We start from the raw sequence: 18,002 nt of genomic DNA on the forward strand, positions 1-18,002 counted from the left end.
CTGGACAATAGTGTTGAAGGAAATCTAGGGATGATTGCAGAGCTATAAGAGGGTGGGCAGAGGGCCTATGCACAGTTTAATTATGCAAGGGGCTCACATCCAGGTAACGATAGGCAGCCAATTACATGAGAACCAAAATAAATAGTTATGGTTTTTTAAAAAGTATTTTTGGTGCTGGTGCTGGAGCTTGAACTCAGGGCCTGGACACTCTCCCTTAGCTTTTTCACTCATGGCTAGGATTCTACAACTTTAGCCACCACTTCACTTCTACCATGGGTTAATTGGAGATAAGAATCTTACAGATTCCCCTGCTCAAGCTGGCATTAAACAGCAATCCTCGGATCTCAGCCTCCTGAGTAGCTACAATTAAAGGTGTGAGCCACCAGACTAGGATGTATTTATTTATTTATTTATTTATTATCTATTTATTTACTTATTTAGTCTGTCATGGAGCTTGAACTCTGGGCCTGGGTGCTGTCCCTCAGCTCTTTAGTGCAAAGTTAGTGCTCTACCACTTGAGCCACAGTACCCCTTCCGGGTTTCTGGTGGTTAATTGGAGATAAGAGTCTCCATGGATCTTCTTGCCTGTATTGGCTTTGGACTGTGATCCTCAGATCTCAGCTTCCTGAGTAGCTGAGATTATAGGCATGAGCCACAAGCACCTGGCTAGGTTTTATTTTTATAATGGGAAGTTCTGTCAGATGCTGGGTCAGGGGAAGGAAAGAGGTGACTCCTGTTACATGGGCTTTCCAGATGTGATCTTCATTAGTAAAGATCGATATTTTGGAAAGTAGGAAAGAGTTCATACTAAGCCAGGAGGGTTTCCTAATCCAACCTGATCCAACTAGAACACATTGTCAAAATCTTGTCATATTTCTTATCCAGCATCTTTTCAACATTGTTTGGTTTTATTGTTTTAGCTCTGTGCCATTTACAGGCTGTCCATGCCAGCTTTATCTAATGAAGTTCTTAAGTGGTTCCAGATCAGACAAAAGGGAGTTAGTGGGGAGGGGTCATCCATCCATTTCTTCCTTCTCAGGCCAGTCATCTGCACAATCAGTGCCGGTGATGGGACCAGTGTCTGGGTCTCTTTGAATCACATCTAGGTTACTTCTAATGACTCTGCTGCCCATGTTATGTTTAGTAATCTGACTACTAACAAGAGGCCACAGGGTGAAAAGGAAAGCAAGGGTAGGCTGGGAGCTATGACGGCCAGGTGATTGCAGGCTCTGTCTCAGAGGTGCACATAGCGCTTATTCCAGAAGTCCTAAATGGCCCACAAGATCCTTCTCTCCCAGAAGCCAGATGGCAGTCAGAGGATGACCTCAGATTTCCTGTAACCATGACATACATCCTCCTGTGTGGTGGAAGGAGGGAGCATTCGGTGCTGCTGCAGGCTGAAATGGTGAAAGCATGCTGCAGCCAGCCATGTGACGGCAACTATTGCCTAAGACACAGAGGGTGCTTACAAGTGACACCATGCCTCAGCAGTCTGAATTAGCGGCTCAGATTCCCACAGTAGGCAACTGACTCCATTCTCTGCCAGCCCAAGCCTTGTGATGCTCACCTGGTCCATGTCCAGAGCCATCTTGAAACACCCAGCCTGCTTCCCTGTGCATTCTGGGATGTATGGCTCTGGGTACCAGACTGACTAAAAGTTCACGGTAGCTAGGTGATTGTGTGTGTGTGTGTGTGTGTGTGTGTGCGTGTGTGTGTGTGTGCGCGCGCGCGCACGCGCGCTTGAATTTAGGGCCTACGCATTGTCTCTTGAGGCTGGTGTTCTACCACTTGAACCACAGCTCCACTTTGGGGAGGGGGGGTGTCTTGGTGGTTAATTGGAAATAAGAATCTCATGGACTAACCTGCCTGGGCTGGCTTTGAATGTTGATCCTCAGATCTCAGCCTCCTGAGTAGCTAGGATTATAGGCAAGAGCCACTGGATCCTGGCTTTACTTCTGGCTTTCTAGTGATTGATTTGAGATAAACTATTTACTTTCATGCCTGAGCTGGCTTTGAACCTCGATCCTCAGAACTCAGCCTCCTGAGTAGCTAGGATTATAGGTAAGAGCCACTGGCTTATGCTTTACTTCTGGCTTTTTGGTGATTGATTTGAGGTGATCAATTTACTTTCCTACCTGAGCTGGCTTTGAACCTCGATCCTCAGAACTCAGCCTCCTGAGATTATAGGTGTGAGCGACTTAGTGCCCAGATTCAAGGCCACCTTTCAGAACTATTGTGGAGCCACTGAGACTAGGATGGAGAACCCGTGTGGTAGGTATTCACAGAGTACCTGCTCTGTGCCAAATACACAGAAGCAAAAGCAGCACCGTCAAGCTCCACTTTTTTTCCCTTAATATTCCAATCACTTTTTGTATAACTGAGTTGCCTTCCTGTACATGCATGAATGAATGAATGATGAATGACTTCCATGAGCTGAATGTTAACCTCCTGTTGGGCACTAAATAAAATCACTGCTTTTCATGTGTAGGTAGCTACAGAAAGCCAAACTGACAGGGCTCCACTAATAATTCAACATTTCCAATAAGTGTCCTGGGCCTCTTGCTCTCAGGGGATGCCTCTCCATACATCACCTTGAGACATATCATAAAACAAACAAATAAACAAACAAAATATGCAGCCTACCCAGATCTGAGGAGGTTTCCTGTCTGTTCCAAAAGATCAAGAGTATGGCACAGGAAATCTACCTGGAGGATGAAATGACACATCCTTCTAAAGGTTTCGAATTTTTCTTTTTCTTTTCTGCAGGGCTTATCACTGACTACAGGGTAAGTGGATGATGTGTATCACTAAGCTGCAGGTCAGTCGGGATCCAAAATGTGAATGGAGGAGGGTGGTGGGATGCAAACTGTTCCTACTGTTGTCACTCAACTGAGTCTGACTTGATTGGTTGGTGAGATCCACCAGGGCTTGGGCACTGTTGCTGAGACCACCAATCAGAGGTCCCAGGCCATCGGGGAGATTTGCGTGATTGCTATAAGAGAGGGGGAGGGTCTTTCCCAAGAGACACTGGGCACTCCCTCCTCTATCTTGCTGCTGTGTGCCTGGAGAAAGTGGAGTCACAAAAGAAGCAAAGCGCTCATACAGAGGGAGGCCATCATCTCAGCAGCTTTGCCTTAACTTCTTTTAATCTCTCTCCTTTTTTCTCTCGTTACATGTGTTTAGTGTGCTTCGAAAATGTCCAGGTATCCTAGCTTTACTCTGGAAAGGAATTGGGACCATAAATGACTTGGGGAGGCCAAAGACTGGGGGTGTGGTTCAAGTGGTAGAGCAGTTGCCTAGCAAGCACAAGGCTTTGAGTTCAATCCCCAGCACTTTGTGTGTGTGTGTGTGTGTGTGTGTGTGTGTGTGCTGATCTTGCTGGGGCTTAACCTCAGGGCCTGGGTATTGTCTGGAGCTTTCTTGCTCAAGGCTAGTGCTCTACCACTTGAACCACAACTCTACTTTTAGTTTCTTGGTGGTAAATTAGAGATAAGAGTCTCACCGGCTTTCCTGCCTGGGCTGTCATGGTACTGTGAACCTCAGATCTCGGCCTCCTGCGTCGCTAGGATTATAGGTGTGAGTTGCTTGCTTCCAGCTTAGGGCATTCTCTTTAATTAACTAGCAAAAAGCTAGAACTGGAGATGACCCAAGTGGCAGAATATCAGCTTTGAGTGGAAAAAAAAAAGCCATGCAAGAATGACAGTCCCTGAGTTCAAGCCCCAGTACACACACACACACACACACACACACACACACACACAAGGTCATGAAGCGCTATCACACTCACTTCCCTTGTTTCTCCACCCCCATCCTTTCTCGACCCCTTTGTTACGTGTTTTAGTCAGCAGAAAGTCACACAGAGTGTGAGGTGTCAGACAGAGGTTAAAGTTGAGTGGGGCTGGGGGGCCTGGGGAGGCAGTCTTTGGGATCAACATGTGGGCACCCTGTGTTTTCTGTGAAGAGGTGGGCAGCAGGAACATCACCCTCAGGACATGGCGTATAAGAAGGAAATAGATACTGTTCTCACACACCCTGACAGAGCATCGAGGGCAGCGAGGATCGCATAAGTACGGGGCTCAGCTCCCTCCTTTCCCGTGGTCAGAAACACTAGTGGCCCTCTGCCCTCATGCACACACTGCTTGAAAGCTCTCCGGGGCCTGGCTATGCCTTCCCTGCTGCCTTCCCGGCCCATCATAAGCATAAACGATAAACATCATCAGTGCCTTCCAAGGCAGCCATCTCTGTCCTGCTTCTTTTCCCGGTGATACAAAGAAAGCCTCTTTCCAGGGGGCCCCTGCTCACACAGCAGGGGCTGAGCCAGCCAGGCTGGGAAACAGCAAAGCAGAACAGGGTCACTGGGGAGAATTAGCTGCCTCCAAGAGAAACAGGCCAAATGACGGGTGGAAAAGGAATCTGGCTGCTAATACATTCCTCACTGATGTACCGTTTTCCGTTTCATTTCAGCACTGGCAGATTCCACTGGGTCGGAGGTTCCGCTCTTTGAAAATGTGGTTTGTCTTTAGAATGTACGGAGTCAAAAGACTGCAGGCTTATATCCGCAAGGTGACTGTCTTCATCCATTATCTGAGTAATCCCTCGGAGAGCTGAGGGGACTAAGAAATGAATGTAGATGTCCTAGGACGCAAATACGGCCATATGTTGCTTCAGCATGTAGCTCAGTTCTGGGGAGATGCCCTCACCAGCAGACACAGTCCTGGGGGACCACAGTGGTACATGCGGTCTGTTAACTAGAACCTCATGATGCAAGCCATGACTGCCGATGGTAACAGAACTACACTGTACTTTTGAATCTCTGAGATTAGGGCATTTATAAATGGTCCAGTGCACAATTCTGGGTCTTTTAAGATACTTCTTGTAATGAAGAATATAAGCAATCAGCTCCAGGAAGACGGGCAAAGGAGAAACAATGCAGGTTGTTTTCGTCCTTCTGTCCATCCTTTCCTTCCTCCTATTCTCCCTTCCTTTTCTTTCAGTCTCTCCCTCCCCCCTTATCTCTTTTTCTTCAGGCTCTCTCTCTCTTCCTTAGCTTTTAAAAGCTTTTTTTTTTTTTGGCTTAAGGCTAGTACTCTACCACTTGAGCCACACCACCAATTCTAACTTTTGTGGGCTAATTAGAGATAAGAGTGTCTCAGATCTGTTCCTCCCGGCTGGCTTGGAACCTCAATCCTCAGCTCTCAGCCTCTTGAGTTGCTAGGATTCCAGGTGTGAGGCACCAACACCGGCTCACGTGGTGCTTAGCCCACAGTGAGGTTCATGGAGCAGTGGCAATCGTGAGAACATAATGTGCTTTCCTCCAAAAGATTGCCAGAATAAAAGAATTTACAGTTGGTGTACATGACACCATGCAGCCCAGCTGTTGTCCAGTACATTTCCTGCCAGCCAAGCCAGCTTGGGATGGGCTCCAGCGACATCTGTCTCAACAAGTAATCCAGATCACACTGATATGCGGCTAAAATGTGAGAAACACTAGCCTGCTCCACGCCCCTCCCCTTACAACTGTTAGGGAATGGAGGCCTGAACATTATGAGCCAGAACAGTCCAAGGCTACCCAACTAGGCAGATGCAGAAGATCCTCTGCCTTCAAGCTAGGCGTTTCCTTCTGACTAGGGCAGCTGTTCGAAGCCATGGCCCCATCTGGAGGGTCGGAAGGCCTCAGGCTGCTGGGGACAGACATGCCCCAGTGATGGCGACGGCCCTTCATTTTTTTATCCAGCTGCCACCGTGTCACCCGCCGTGTAGCCAAGAGCAGGGCTGGGTGCCTCAGGCTCCACCTCGTGGCAGGGATGCAGAAGTGCATTTTGTAGACATTGGCTGGATTCCTGTCACATGGCCATGAACTGGCATCTGTCCAACTCACAGGGCTGCTGTGAGACCACTGAGCTGTAAAGCAGCGAGAATCTACCATCGGTGTGGAGGAAAGAACCAGAAAAGGAGTATAGGCGTGCATCAATGATAAAGACATCCCTGGTTCCCGATCTGAGAAGTGCAAAAAGGACACATTCGATTTAATGTGGAGAAAGAGCCCCCACCCCCAAGAAAAATCCCATGTGGTTCATTTGTGCTCGATGATCACATCCTCACACTAGAAAGCAACTAGCTGTGATTATGATGCCTTGTGTTTAAAAAAAAAATCATACTTTTCTTTCCTTCCCCTGAAAAAAGTTTCTAATCTGGCCCTACCGGGAGAGCATAGAAATGGTCAAAGCCTTGCTCCTTGGGCAGACTCGCCAAAGTCTCTGGCGCCCTCTGGTGGTCCGCCTGGGGAACGGCTGAGTCAGGGCCAGCAAACCGCGGGTCCACCATTTGTGCTGAGCACAGATGCCACGTGGCAGTCCTTGCTGGAAGCAAAGCATTGCCCTTAGACCGCGGACGGCCCGCTCCGCACGGCACTTATTACTTTCTGAATCGTCCTTTGAGTTCAATAAACATCGAAAAGTTAAATAAGGTCGATGGCTACATTAATCTTATGGAGGAAAGCAGCTCTTGAAATGTGTCCCGGGTGGGCACGATTCCCATTGGTCAGTGGAAAATTCCGCGGGATGATAGCCACGCCCACCACGGAACTGAAACTTCTGCCTCAGCAAAAACTGGATCCCTGGCTCTTAGGTCAGCGAGTTCCTTGGCTGAGCCTCAGTTGACCTATGGGCAAAATGGGTATAAATAATCCCAGAATCATTTTTTCTGTGGGGGCTATCATGATGACACAGATGGATGGTAGTCTTAGCTGTTCTAGAAGGTTCAAATTCCTGTTCTGTTTAAAATGACCAAAGAGGCTTATGCCTGTAGTCCACCTTCCTCAGGAGGCTGAGATCTGATGTCAGTTCGAAGCCAACCCAGGAAGGAGAGACTCTTTTCTCCAAATTAACCAGTAAAAAGCCAGAAACAGAGCTCTGGCTTAATGAGTAGAGTCCAGCCTTGAGGAAAATGGTGCTTAGGCTCTGAGTTCAAGCCCCTGGAGTGGCTTGAACACACACACACACACACACATTAAAAGGCAGGTTTAAGAAGAGCGGGTACTATGGTTTCATGAACAGAAGAAAAACTATGATGTTTTTCTGAGGACACTAGAGCTGTTCTCAGGGTAACAAGAGAATTTCTTCTCCGCTGGATGAGAGCAGCTGGCAAGGGATCAGCAGGAGCCCTTGGAGGACATTGCTAAGAGCTTGTAGATGAAGTACAGATGTGCAGAGCGCTGAGGTTTTCCAGGCAGGGAAGGTCTGAGTGCAGAGGTGATGAGAAGCTCAGGGCTATTCCCTCTTCTCTCTCCAGCACGTCCAGCTGTCTCGTGAATTTGAGTCTCTGCTGCTCCAGGATCCTCGCTTTGAGATCTGTGCTGAAGTCACTCTGGGGCTGGTCTGCTTTCGGCTAAAGGTTTGTTTATGTCTTGCTCATCTCCTTTGTTCTCACTGAGTGCTACAGAAGGCAAAATGTCACACCATGCTTCTCAGTGCAAAAGCTGGCATGTGAGCCCTGCTCATGCCTGTAACTCTAGCTACCCAGGAGGCTGCTATGTGAGGATCATGGTTTGAAGCTAGTCTGGGCAGAAAAAGTCCATGAAACTCTTCTCTCCAATTAACTACCAAAAAGCTGGAAGTAGAGCTGTGGCCTGTGTAGGAAAAGAGAAGGGACGTTGCTCAGGTCCTGAACCCAAGCCTCAGTACTGGCATTTAACAATAGCAGCAACAAAAAAAGCTGGACTCCCCAGGATCATCCACCCAGGACCTCCCAACAAAGTCCATGGTGCTTGGAGAGGCCTGGCCTCCTCACAGGACTCAAAGACTTCTTGCTTGTGTAGCTCCCTGTTCTAACTCAAGACCCTATCCTGCACATCTGTTCCCAGAATTCCCTGCAGGGCTGTGCCTCACTAACTTGTCCTCCACGGCCTGCCTGAAGTATCTGCTCCAGATAGGAGCTGGTTAGAAAAGCAAATCTCAGGAATCTCAGCAAATCCTGGGAAAAGCTCCAGCCCCTTCTCCTCTCCCCACCCCTGCCTGCCCTACTCTCACCATCAAGATGGCCAGAAAGAAGGGGAAGGGTAATAACACAATGCCTGACTCCTCTCTTCTGTGGCTTGATCTGTGCGCCTTGTAGGTGGTGGGCTGGGGGAAAGAGGGGCTGGCCCTGGTTATTTCTGCACTATACATGAAGAAAGAAAACTAAAGCCACGAGTGTGACTAAGATTGCTTTTACGTGTTTTCTTTTCCTTCTGTTTTTCCACATTGCCCAGTGTCTCGCACGAGGCTAGGCAAATGTCCTATCATTGAACTTCCCCAATCCTCTTAACCACTGCCCCTCCCACACACACATCCACTTTTAAAATAGAAGGGTCTCACTGTGTTGCCCAAGCTGGTCTGGAACTTGCCATCCTCCTGGATAGCCTGGACAACAGATGCATGCCACCAAATCTGACGGGCTGACACAGCAGGCCTTTCCATATGGCTGCTTTGTTCCTATCAAAAGTTGTAAGTCAAGAAAAGGAGCAAGCTGAGCCGGGCACCTGTAGCTCATGCGTATAATCCTAGCTACTCAGGAGATTGAGATCTGAGGATGGTGGTTCAAAGCCCCCTGATAGGAAAACTCTGGGAATCTCTTTTATCTACAATTAACCCAAAACAAATAAAAACTGGAAGTGGAGCTGGAGCTCAAAAGGTAGAGTTCTAGCCTTAAGCACGAAAGCTCAGGGGACAGAGCCCAGGCCAAGAGTGCAAGCCTCAGAATAAACAATAAATAAAGGAAAAGGAGCAAGCCAGGCTGTGTTGCTGTACATGTATGCCCTCTTTTGTCCCCTCATCTGGTTGTTGGAGCTTTGGGGGTTAGAATGTACTGCTGGGCATGATGAAGTTTGGAAGCAGCAGCTCTGGAATGCTGAGACTGAGAGTAGTTGGAGGAGACTAGAGGATTCTGCAGAAGCTGAGTGGAAATAAGGAAAGGTGCACAGAGTAACGGAGGGTGGGCTGCCCCAGCGGATCTGCAAACTCCAGCCTTCTCTGAGTTTGGTATGGGTAGGCATTTTGTGCAGACTCTCCTGCCCCCAATCTTCTTGTAGGGCTTTTCGATTTTATTTTATTTTTTCCAGTCTTGGGGCTTGAACTCAGGGCCTAGGCTCTGTCCCTAAGCCTCTTTATGCTCCAGGCTAGCGTTCTACCACTTGAGCCATAGCACCACTTCCAGCTTTTTTTCTGAGTACATTATTATAGGCATGAGGCACAGTTGTCTAGCTATATGTAATGTTTTTATTGGATGCAATTCATCATGTCCTTTTAAATTGTCCATTTAAACCAGGACACAATGGCTCATCCTTGTAATTCTAGCTACTCAAGAGGCTGAGATCTGAAGGATCACAGTTTGAAGCCAGCCCAGGCAGAAGAGTCTGTGAGACGTATTTCCTTTAATAGCAAAAAGTTCAAAGTGGAGGTGTGGCTCAAGTGGTAGAGCACCAGCCTTGAGTGAAAAAGCTAAGTCTCTGAGTTCACATCCCAGTACTGGCATGTAAATGCACACACACACACACACACACGCACACACACATGCACACACACACGCGCACACACACACACGCACACACACACACACAGAGCCCATTCATTTTCAGTATATATGCCATCAACATAATCTAGAACATGTTCAACCCCCCCCCAAAAGAAAGTCATCCCCACTTCCCAGCATTGGGTCACGGATCTGAATGTCTCTAGAGATTCATGCATGTGTTCTGGATAGGCTGGCTGTATTTCTTTGCACACTCTGCAGGTCATGTCAGACCTATCTGTCTGCCTGTCCTCCTGTACAAAGCAGCTGCTGTGTCACTGTCACGGGCAGGGACCCACAGCACTTTGTGTTAATAAGACTGCTTTTGTGGAATTTCATGTGCTCTCCCTAAGTCTGTTTTCTTCCTTGAAGAAACACTTTCATCAGCTAACACAGCTCATTTCCCCACCAATACAACTTCTCCTCATCTTCGATTTTTTGCTGGCCCTGGGGCTTGAACGCAGGGCTTGGGTGCTGTCCCTGAGCCTTTCTGTGCTCAAGGCTATCCCTCTACCACTTGAGCCACAGCACCACTTCAGGCTATTTCTTTGTAGTTTCTTAGAGATAAGGGTCTCAGACCTTTCTAGTTGGGTTGAGTTTCAACTGTGAGCCTCAAATCTCATCCAGCTGAGTAGCTAGGATTACAGGCATGAGCCACCTTCTGGGCCTTTATTCATCCACCATTTGGACACAGATGATGACTCTTACTTATTAGCCTAAAGCACACACAATATTATTGAATCTTCTCTGCTTCATGTCACCCTGGCCTGCACCTGTGTGTGTGTGTGTGCGTGTGCCAGTGCCAGTGCTAGCACAAAACTTGAGGCCTTGTGTTCTTGTTTGGCATTGCATTTTCCTTTAAGGGTGGCATTCTACCACACCCCCACTTCCATACGTTCTGTCTTTGTCTTGCTCATTATTTGATTAGATCATTTCTCTGTTTGCTTGCTTCTACTTTATTAAAATCCTATCTAAGCCAATCCATTGGAAAATGGGCAAGCAACATTTCCTTTTCTACACTATCTATATTTCAGATATTTGCTCTCAGGCTGAGTCTTTCTTGGTAAAACCCCATTCACTTGGTACCCTATCTCCTTTTACCTCTTCCCTCCTCCTTGCCCAGGACTCAATGTTCCAAGACCTGGTGCCCACAGCAACAATTTCTGATGCCTGTGGTTCCTTTACTGTGCCACGGGCACTGGTAAGACCCTGCCTGAGGCCTACATCTTGAGGTGGGTGGATTTACCCAAGGCCAAGGTCAGTTCTGGTATCCAGCAGATGCTCAGGTGTCAATCTGCCAGACAGAGAGATGTGTCCTTCCCCATGCATCCTCCTGCCTCTAGGGGCCGGGGCCAGAAGAAACAGCCAGGGTCTCCTCTCTAGGATGTGATGTCTATCTCCTGTCTTCTTCTATAGTTGACTGTCTTGTATGGCTTAGGAGAGGAGGAGCCTCTGCATGGAGCTAGACAGATAGACTGGAGCAAGAGAGCAGAGGAGAGCCAGGAGCCCTGCTCCCTCCACCTGCACAGCCCAGCTGCAAATGCAGCCAGGGCTTCTCATCCATGGTTAGTCAGTAGGGCCAGACTGGTCCCTTGTTGGCTGTTTTCCAGGGCTGTGTGTGGGGGGAGGGGGAGGGAGCATTAACAATGGTGCAGGGAAGTTTTTTCCCCAGTTCTAGCAATGCTTGATGGTTCAACTTCATTTTCTCTAAGTGCTGGTGAGGATTTAGACAACCCTTCTCTGGTGGCTACATGGTTTAAGGTTATTCATTTGTGGATGATATCTCTAGGGAATTTGGAATCTCCCCCTTGGTGGTCTTCCTTTCCTTCCCTCCTTCGCTCTCTCCCTCTCTCCCTTCTTCGATTTTCCCTCTCTTTCCTTTGCACATTTTATCATTATTTTGTTATCATTAAGTAGTTGCAAAAAAGTGTTTTAATTCAACAGGTCAGTTTGTGAGCATACTGCATCTTGATTTGTGTCATCCATTTCATCATACTCTTCCTTCCCTTCCCTTCCCTTCCCCCCCTCCCCTTCCCTTTCCCTCCCCTTCCCTCCCCTCCCCTTCCCCTTCCCTCCCTTTCTTCCTTTCCCTTTCCCTCCCCTTTCCTCTCCTCTCTTTTCTCTTTTCTCTTTTTGGAACTCCTGGAGTTTGAATTAAAGGCAGACGCTCAACTACTAGAGCCACTTCTCTAGTCTTTTTTTTGTTTGTTTGTTTTAGTTATTTGTAGAATAGGGACTTTTGTTTTCAACCAGATTGGCATGGCTTTTGATCCTCCTGTTTATATTTCCTGTGTAGCTGGATGACAGGCGAATACCATCATGCCCAGCTCTGTATTGGTTGAAATGGGATTTCAAATTTTTTTTTTGGTGGTTTGAACCACAGTCCTGATAGCTGCCTCCCAAGCTAGGTTTCCTGGCATGAGCCGTACACCCTGTAGGCTCTTCATTTTTCTTAAATAAACTTGCAAGGGTCATTATTTCACTAGCCTATATTGGTTGTATGTTTATGGAGATTTCATTGTGATATTTCCATGCATGCATTCAATGTCCCTGCTCAAATTAATTGCCTTTGTCTCTTCCCCTTATCCCCTGCCCCACTGCTTAGTGCAATTTCATCAGGTTTCATTGTCCTATTCATATGTGCTTATAAAGTGCTTGGATGATATCTATGGAAGAATCTTCTTTTGACCACATATGGGAATATGGAGAAAAATAGAAGGACATATGCATATGTATATACATATGACCTCAGATGTATATGTTTATTATATGTATCTGTGTACATCTGACCTCATAAATGCATATACAAACATCCATGTATGCATACACATAGTTATACATATGTGTATATATACAGGAAGTCATAAATGTATACATATACATATAAATAAGGTCATATATGAATCTATGTATCTATGTATAACAATTATTTCACTGCGATTTTTAACATCAAGGGAAGGTGCGTGACACAGATGGCATGTATGTGTACATGTACACACATGACATCGTATGTATAAAGCATCTACATCTGCCTGAGGTCACATACATGTCTATGCAGGTGTGTGTTTATATGCACAGCAATTATTTCACTGAGCATTTTCACATCACCAGACACGGATGACATTGTCCCCTGCTTTGTCCGGGTGAGGCCAGGCTGTGGCCGTGTGATATGATGGGTCTCTTCCAATCCCTTCAGGGTCCCAATCAACTGAGCATAACCCTTCTGCAAAAAATCAACAGTGCTAAAAAAATCCACCTGGTCCCATGTCACCTGCGAAGCAAGTTTGTGCTGCGCTTTGCCATCTGCTCCCGGGTGGTGGAGTCTGCCCACGTGCGGGAGGCCTGGGAACACCTCCAGGAGCTGGCAGACCTTGTGCTGAGTGAGGCGAAGGAGTGAAAGCCCAGCAGAGACGCAGGTAAGCTGCAGGTGGGCTCCTGTCTGCATCACCACTGCTTCAAGCCAGTGGACAGGATTCTTCCTCAGCAACCACACTGTGCTCAGTCTGCAGAAGCAGCAGGAAAGTTACTGGATCGTACTGGTTCTGTGTCTACATTTCATTCTCTGAGATGAGAAATCAATCTCTGTAATTTCCTTCCCCTTCATCATTCCCCAAAAAGCATTTATTAAAGCAACTTATTTCCATGACACGCTTATCTATTAAAGTGGCAAGATTTAGATAAATGAAAAGTGTACCATGGAGAGTTGGGTCAAATGGTCTCCTCACTGTCAGGAAGGACCAGGTGTGAAAGGGCAGACTTAGCATCCTGGCATCTGAGCTAAGGAGATTCTCACATGTGTAAGGGTAGGCAACTACCTGGCGATGGAAATCTTTTAAGAAAATGCAGCAAGAAGGAAATTCCCAATTATACGTGTGGGAGCTGAAACAATCTTCAAGTCCTTCCCACTGGATTATTGCAAGAATGTCATTGTATGGGGGTTGTCCCACGTGGGGGTAAAGTGGGGGAGGATTTCCTGTGACCACCCTCGCCACACCTCAACTTCTCCTCTGCTTCTCCCTCTTTGTTTCTCCATTGTCTTTTAAGCATAACCCATGCAGGATGTAGAACCTGAGTGTATTGTGTAATTTTCTTGACCTGCTGAATGCAATCTTACCTCATTTTTGCTGCTAATTTTATTTGTGAGGATTGGAACCATTATAGTACTTGTAAAACTCAAGTGGCATATAGATAGCCTCAGGTAGGTGGAGCCAAATCACCACTTTCACAGTGGAAATACACTCAGCAACACAGATTATTTTCCTGGCCCAACAAGAGCCTCCTAAGCTGAAAAAGAATGTCCTTCCTGTTCAGCTCTGTCATATCTTGAATATTTTTGGAAGGTGCCACAGAGAGACTCATGTTGTACAATCATGTCTTGTGATAAGCATAAAAATCTATAAGCAAAGTGGGCTCCTGTGGCTCATGCCTGTAATCCTAACTACTCAGGAGGCTGAGATCTGAGGATCACAGTTTGAAGCCATTCAAGCAGGAAAGTCCATGATACTCTTATCTTTGATTAGGCAGCAAAATCCAGAAGTGGAGCTGTGGCTCAAGTGGTAGAGTACTAGCCTTGAGCAAAAAGGCTTAGGGACAGCCCCCAAGCCCTGAGTTCAAGTCCCAGGACTGGCACACACACGAAAAGATGTAGACATACACAAAACAAAATGGCAGCAGGCAACCACTTCTGATGAATATTTCTGCAAACTCCTGTTTGAATGTATTTAACAAATATGTATCATGTTAGCATCATAGTACCACATGCCCAAAATAACATACAGAGACAGTGTAGCTCTGGTTTCTGATGAGCGCTACAATTCCTGTTGGCACTCTACTCGCTGAAGCTTCAAAAGGAAAAAAAATTAATTTCAAATTTCCTTAACTGTGTATAGGCCAGTGTAATAAATTATACTGCATGTATTAGTTTTGGCTAGCTTAATTGGAACAATGAAAATTTAGTACCCTAGGTGTTCCTGTACTTATATGAGGTTATTGAATACTCATGTGGTCCTAATTCTGTGAGAGAGTAGGAACTATTTCTGTTTGTTACAGAGGGTAGGAAAGTAGGCAGAGATTCTAATTGCTGTGGGCTAAATTCGCCAGCTCAGCAATATAAGCTTCCTTCCTTCCATTCAAATGATTTCACATTTCTTAATGACCTCTGCAGCACAGGAAAATAGTATATGCATTGTCTATATTCATATTAAAAGTCCACAGGATTGTGCCTATTTGTCTTTCACATAGACACACGTTCATGACTTTTTTTTCTCCCCTATAGCGACTGGATGTTGGAAGGAAGTCTGGGCAAACTGGAAGGAGAAGAAAATAAACATCACCCTACTTCTGTGGAACTGACCCTCTCTGTGGCCTGTGTCTGTTCAAAGTTAATGAGAGACTTGTGATTGTGTCTTTCTGGTGTTGTCAATGAAAAATATTTTTTTCTGTGGAAAGTTTATCTCAGTGGCTACGGCTTTTACTCATTCTTTGGCTGTGATTTTTGTCCATTAAAAAACCCACAGGGTTGCCTTGCATGCATGAGGCTCTGGGTTCAATTCCTCAGCACCACATAAGTGGAAAATGTTCGAAGTGGCACTGTGGCTCAAGTGGTAGAGTGGTAGCCTTGAGTTGAAGAGCTGAGGGACAGTGCCCAGGCCCAGAGTTCAGGCCCCACGACCAACCCTCCCCCCAAAAACCCACAACCCCCCCCACAGGTTTTCATCCTTAGGAAGTCTCAGTGGTAGCAGGAAAGAAATATGGAAACATTTTGCAGAGCAATCTGTGATCATGACTGGAGATTATACCTGTGTCTTTTCAGTTGTCCTGTTATGTGTCTAAACACTCAGTAAATAAATAATTACCAATCAATCTATCGGTACTGGGTCATCTGATGTCCTGTGTCTCATTGTGTTGATTCTTGTCTTGCCCCATCCTAATGGCACGTTTTTCAATGGAGTTCACTTATTCAGCATGTATTTATTGAGATGCTTGCTCTTGTCAGTCAATATCCTAGATGCCCATAACAGTATTGAAAGTTTACTTGGAGAACACTTTGACTCTTAGGGAAAAAAATTGATAACCAAGATGAAACCTGGATCCAGTCAATGAGATGGAGTTATGTTATGATGTTCTCCACTCGAGGCCTGGGTATTATTGTTTGAAAAGTGCATCTGCCCTATGGAGTCATGACTAACTCTAATCACAAATTCTGATAACAACTCCTGGCAGAAAAAAAGATGCACATTGGTTGGTGCCATATTATCCTTCTGCTCCAAAGTAAGAATAGGGTCAGGCATTTGATTGTCCAGTAGAACCATCAAAGACAATGATACTGTTTTATACATGTCAAATAGCTACCAGAGAGGATTTTGGTCTCACCATAAAACAAATGGTAACAAATGTTTGAGGTAAGGAGTATAGTGATGACACTGATTTGATCATGACAGTCTACACAACAGTTACACAAATTGAAATAGCACAATGAACCATATGTTCATATGTACATATGTATAACTTATATGTCAATTGAAAGTATATTTAAGCCGGATCCTCAGGACGCTGAGATCTGAGGATTATGATCCAAAGTCAGCTGAGGACGGAACGTCTGTGAGACTCTTTATCTTCAATTAACCACCAAAAAGCTGAAAGCAGAGCCTGTGGCTCAAGTACTAATACTAGCTTTGAGCACAAAAGGTCAGGGATAGCATCCAGGCACCGAGTTCAAGACCCAAGGCTGGCACACACACACACACACACACACATAAAAGTGTCAATTAAAAAAGTTCAAGCTCCCCCCCCCCCACATATCCCAAACCCTAATTAGCTCACTGAACTGTTAACAAACCCTGTTTGTCAAATTTGGGAATATGTAAATGAGCAGCAAGTTCCCACAGTCCCTTTTGTCAAAGGACTGATACTGTGTCCACTGAAGCTATCAACTTCCTTCCCAGAGAAGACAGTCTTGTGTTCTCCCAAGGAAAGTGTAGAATTTGCATATTTTAAGCATTAAACCCATATAATAAAATAATAAAATATGGCCTATTTTAAAAGAGAAAAATCTTGATACAACATAAGAGGTTGAATCTAAATGTATTATTACTTACAATAAAAATAAGATATCAGCTGGGAGCTGATGGCTCGTGCTTGTAATACTTGTTACTCAGGAGGCTGAGATCCAAGGATCAAGCTAGCTGGGGCAAAAAAAAAAAAAATCTGCGAGACTCTATCTTCTGCGAGACTCTATCTCCAAATAACCAGCAAAGACACCAGGAAGTGGTGGTGTAGCTCAAATGGTAGCACCAGTCTGGAGCTAGCAAGAGCGTGAAGCCCTGAGTGCTGGGCCCCAAGTCCCAGCCCCCCACCCCCCACACACACATGATCACCGCTCCTACTGAAGGTCTGCGGCATGCCACCTTGTGGTCACTTCTGTACTACATCCCCCTGGCCCAGTGTACACACACACACACACACACACACACACACACACGATCACAGCTCCCACTGAAAGTCTGCGGCATGCCACCTTGTGGTCACTTCTGTACTACATCCCCCTGGCCCAGTGTACACACACACACACACACACACACACACACACACACACGCGCGCGCGCGCGCGCGCGCGCGCGATCACAGCTCCTTTTTTCCTACTGAAAGTCTGCGGCATGCCACCTCGTGGTCACTTCTGTACTACATTTCCTATTGACTTGAGTCCTAACGAGAGCTGCACGTATTGACAGGAGTCCGGGCATCCACTAGTAAAGAAAGAGATGGGAGCCGGGCGCCTGTGGCTCACACCTGTAATCCTAGCTACTCAGGAGGCTGAGATCTGAGGATCGTAGTTCAAAGCCAGCCCAGGTAGGAAAGTCCGTGAGACTCTGATCTCCAATAAACCACTAGAAAACCGGAGTGGCGCTGTGGCTCAAGCGGTCGAGCGCTCAGCGCCTTGAGCTGAAGAGTGCAGGGACAGCGCCCGGGCCCAGAGTTCAAGACATGGGGGGTGGAACTGTGAGTCCTGCACGGACACACGGCTGGGGCCGGGGCAGGACACGGGACCGGGTGGGTGACCTTGTGTCAAGCAGTCTTGAACGGCTCCTAATTTAAATGCACCAATTTCTCTGCCCGGTCTTGGTGCAGAGGGCGGGCAGGGCAGTCGGCTCACGCAGGTGTGTGCAACAGGTAGAGCATCCTTGGACTTTTCTCGGAACTCTGACCACTTCCTTCTTTCACTTCGGAGCATTTGAAAAGCTCGAGCCCAAGATGCGCTTTACACTTCACGCAGAACCACCGGGACTGGACAGGTCCACGTCTCCCAGGCTGTACCACGCAGGCGCCCACAGCCCAGGACCCGCCCCTCCCCGGCCCCGCCCACAGCCCCACCCCTTGCCTCACGCCACGCCCCCACGCGCGCCAGCCGGCGCGGCGGCTCGGCGCGGGCTGGAATACGTCACAGCGCGCAGGCGCAT

General features: G+C 46.8%; 1 protein-coding gene across 1 annotated transcript in view; it reads left to right on the forward strand.

Annotated features, from left to right (window-relative positions):
* Ddc (dopa decarboxylase (aromatic L-amino acid decarboxylase)) overlaps positions 1 to 15,136 on the forward strand; it is a 103,934-nt gene extending 88,798 nt beyond the window's left edge. Inside the window, exons 11-15 of the mRNA XM_013024495.1 lie at positions 2,767 to 2,786; positions 4,465 to 4,563; positions 7,291 to 7,392; positions 12,743 to 12,962; positions 14,822 to 15,136. Coding sequence (XP_012879949.1) covers positions 2,767 to 2,786; positions 4,465 to 4,563; positions 7,291 to 7,392; positions 12,743 to 12,943 — 422 coding nt within the window. The 3' untranslated portion in view covers positions 12,944 to 12,962; positions 14,822 to 15,136. The remainder of the gene's footprint in view (positions 1 to 2,766; positions 2,787 to 4,464; positions 4,564 to 7,290; positions 7,393 to 12,742; positions 12,963 to 14,821) is intronic.
* Positions 15,137 to 18,002: the final 2,866 nt, after the last annotated feature.

Source organism: Dipodomys ordii, unplaced genomic scaffold (assembly GCF_000151885.1).
Source record: "Dipodomys ordii isolate 6190 unplaced genomic scaffold, Dord_2.0 Scaffold76, whole genome shotgun sequence".
Lineage (NCBI taxonomy): Eukaryota > Metazoa > Chordata > Mammalia > Rodentia > Heteromyidae > Dipodomys > Dipodomys ordii.